The sequence below is a fragment of the Buceros rhinoceros genome, unplaced genomic scaffold (assembly GCF_000710305.1).
Source record: "Buceros rhinoceros silvestris isolate BGI_N320 unplaced genomic scaffold, ASM71030v1 scaffold7720, whole genome shotgun sequence".
Taxonomy (NCBI): Eukaryota; Metazoa; Chordata; class Aves; order Bucerotiformes; family Bucerotidae; genus Buceros; species Buceros rhinoceros.
In genome coordinates this window covers 37245-40776 of record NW_010390128.1, presented here as the reverse complement: position 1 = coordinate 40776, position 3532 = coordinate 37245, and the positions used below count along the sequence as shown (strand labels likewise).

The window sequence follows — 3532 nt, the reverse complement described above, 5'->3', positions numbered from 1 at the left end:
ATCCCTTGCTTCAGTTATATGGCATTTCTGCTTCTTTGGTAGCTCAGAAAAATGGATGTGTTTTATTGATGTCAGAGAAACTGCAGACAATGGAAAGGTTGGGCACTGATGCACTGATTGGCTGTACTGCAGGTGTTATAAATAGCACTGAACTGACTGTCCCTTGTTACTTACCAAATAGCTACTTGCTACAGACAGTTAAAAAGGTAGTTGCAAGTGCCATTGTTTTTTTTCAGAATAATTGATGGTTTTATGGTCAGAAAACAAGTTGGTCTTCCAGGAGTGTTATACCAGAATATGATAGAGAATCTGTTTAATAGAAATCACTTATTTCTCTATGCACTCCTTTTTTCAATAAATGCTGCCCAGGTCTGGAGGGTTAGTTGATTTTACAGGAGCTTAATGGCTGTTTTGAAGAGAATAGCAGAGTTTACAATGAAGTAATTCTGTGAGCAACAGATGCCTGTAACAGACTCAAGATCTGCCACTCACTGTGCTGCTTTCAGGTATCATGTGGGTACAATTGCCAGAAAACACTGCTGTTAATATTTAGGAGAAGGGCTAGAGACCTGACTGCTTAGAAAGCTGAAGGGAAATTACATTTATGTAATTTATTTTTAATAAACAACTGAGCTCTTAGGCTATAAATTCCTGATGGCAAATGTTATCTGTAAAGCTAATTAGAGGAAGTTTAAATTTTTATTTAATAAATGGCTTAATGAAGGCTGTAAGCTGAAGTTCTTGACTGCAGGGCTATATTCCTTTATCTTAGTGTGGATAAATGTCTTAATCTGCTTGTGTTCCCATTGAAATCTGTATTTAAAAACCTAAATATCCATCAGAAACTAGCACTCTGAAATCCATATATAGTATATTTTCTTATAGAATTCAGGCTGTTTGCACTGTTTAGGCCAAAATTGGCTTTCATTGCTTATGCTGCTAGAATTAGTAGTACATCAGAATGAGTTTCATTTATTACACATATATCAAGTAGTAAACGAATTCTCTGTGGTTTTGTTTTATTTTTTTTTTTCAGATTCCAACTTGATTTCCTTTGAAACAGCTGAGAGACCAAACTACTTTCTTCAGTTGGTCTCCGACAATACTCTTGTTCTTTCTAAATGGGAAAAAAGTGAAGAGTTTCACAACAGGTCTACATTTGTCATTCACAAGAATACATGGCTTTCAGGATACAGTTCCTTTGAGTCATTTGCAAAACCAGGATACTTCATTCACTTTTCAGCCTCTTCAGTTGAACTTTTGAAGTACCGTCATTCAGAGGAGTTCAGACTGTCAACCCTTTTTAAAATTGTAGGTAGGTAATTAAAGTTGTTTTTTTTAAACAGCAGTTTTCTCTCTGTGAAAATACAGGCTAAAAGGTATTGATGCTTTCACAGGTGATTAGGTGCTTACTTCTCCTCTACATCACTGGGAGCTGTGGGTAATCTGTGACATGTAGGCTCAACATCTTCCCTGAGCTTTGTAGTGAGGATGAGATTCCGTTTACTTGTTGAAAGCCATTGAATAGCATAACGCACAACGCTGCTGTATTTAACAACCACTTTTGGCAATATTAGCCTAATATATAGTTTCTGGGAAATACTTGCTTTGTAGGTGCTGAGGAAATTCTCAAGGAGCAGAAAAAATCATGCTGATGAATATTGTATTCACACAGGGTGTAGAAAAGGACTAAATTACTCTTTAAAAACTAAAGGTCTATGGATGATGTTTTCTCCTTTCTCCCCTGCTGCCAAGAGTTTTCTGTACAGTGCATTCTCATTGCAAGGTTTGTGGCAAACCTCAGAGGTCATGCCATCAGCGCTAAGGTCATTACCTCTAGATTACACCTCGCAGACCTCATGTTCCGCTGAAAAACACCTTGACCTTTATCCACGTACCCACTCACAGAGGCTCTGCCTTCTGGAATGTTATCCCCTAGTGTTTCAGGTGACATCGAACTGGAGGTATATGGCTCTTTTTGATGATGTAGGTGTCCGATTCATTCATGTTTCTTAGAGAGCTACAGTTCTTGAATACACAACATAGACTGCTGTGAGAGTGTCTCTACTTACTTGAGAGATTCCCATTCCTGTAATAGTCCCGTTCCACGGAGATATATGCATTGGAAATGTGGGAGATATTCTTAGGACTCTTTGTAGGAGTTAGACAAAGAAGAAGTGATGACAGAAAACACACGTTAAGTCACTAACCAATCAAGCTCGCTCTTTTTTGGATGAGTAAGGAAAAGAATAACTGTTTTCTCTATCCTTAAACGCTTGGGAACCATGTGCTGGAATGAAGATGGCCTTACAGGTCAAGAATAAGATACAAAAAGTTTTATTTGCCTATAAAATAAAACAAAGCAGGTTATTCGTGCAACCTTCATTTACTTAAGTATCTGCTTGTCTTGGTACATTAAATACATCAAACACATACATATGATTTTATTTATGAACTTCAGTGACAACCACTACTTGCCAAAACCACTGGCCTTTGTCTGGTGTGTAAAATCCCCAAATTACTGCAAGTGTTTATTTTTATGTTCTAAAGTGTTTTATTGTGCTGTGATTGTAAATGCATTAGTAATTTGTTGGGTAGCGCAAGTAATTTAATAGGTATTCCTAGGAATTCCATTTTTTAAAGTAACTTTTTTATTCTCCGAAACCAAAATTTGTTTTACAAAGAAAGAAAGAAAGAAAATATTGTAACAAATGAAGCGTGACCTGGCCATGTTTTACAGTGACCATGTTGAATGTCAGCACAGGCAAATCTGAAGGAGGCACTGACTTCTGTGACAGAAGAGGCCAACTGTATGCCTTGTGGAGCTTCTTGTTATCAAAACATTGAATTAAAGTGTTAATGGTGGCATTGTGAATCTGCCGGTGCTTTGTGGTGCATTATGCTGACAGCCTAATGCAGCTGTTGACTGGCACACTCCAACTTCAGAAAAAATGACAGATTTTGTCATTGCCAAATGCCTGACAAATGCTTGTAATCACAGAGCTGTTGAGGTTTCTGAAAGGCAGAATTATAGAGCTAATGCTATTACCAGGATGTTTGTACAGCGTTTCAAGCAAGGAACTTTTTTTGGACATAACCAAAATACTTCCTTAGTCTTTTATCTTTGAGGGAGGAATGAAGAAGGTTAAAACATGTTCCAATTCTCACTGGTCGTCCATTAACACAGAGTGGTATGTCTTTTCAAGTGAGAAGTCTTTACCCTCCAGTCATTATACCAGAAAATCCGATCTATGCCAATGGAAAACTAAAACAATTTACCTCAGCAAGTGGGATCAGATCAAATGATCAAGAGGCATTTCATTAATCACCACATCCGAGGGCTTGGGTTTCAGAGTTTTATAAGCAGAGAAACATAGGGCTCGAATCTTTCTCCAGTGTACTTTCACGAGGGCCAGGCTGCTGATGTAGGGTAATTACATGGTCTAAAAATACAGCAGCATTTGTTTAAGTTAATGGAAAAGTTACACCAGCTCCAGAGTGCACAGGCGAAAGTGTATTGAGTTTCCTGCTG

The 3532-nt window shown here is 37.8% G+C and overlaps 1 protein-coding gene across 1 annotated transcript in view; it reads left to right on the top strand.

The window, feature by feature from the left end:
- OTOG (otogelin) overlaps nucleotides 1–3532 on the top strand; it is an 84249-nt gene that overhangs the window by 46629 nt on the left and 34088 nt on the right. Inside the window, exon 30 of the mRNA XM_010136612.1 lies at nucleotides 1037–1315. Coding sequence (XP_010134914.1) covers nucleotides 1037–1315 — 279 coding nt within the window. The remainder of the gene's footprint in view (nucleotides 1–1036; nucleotides 1316–3532) is intronic.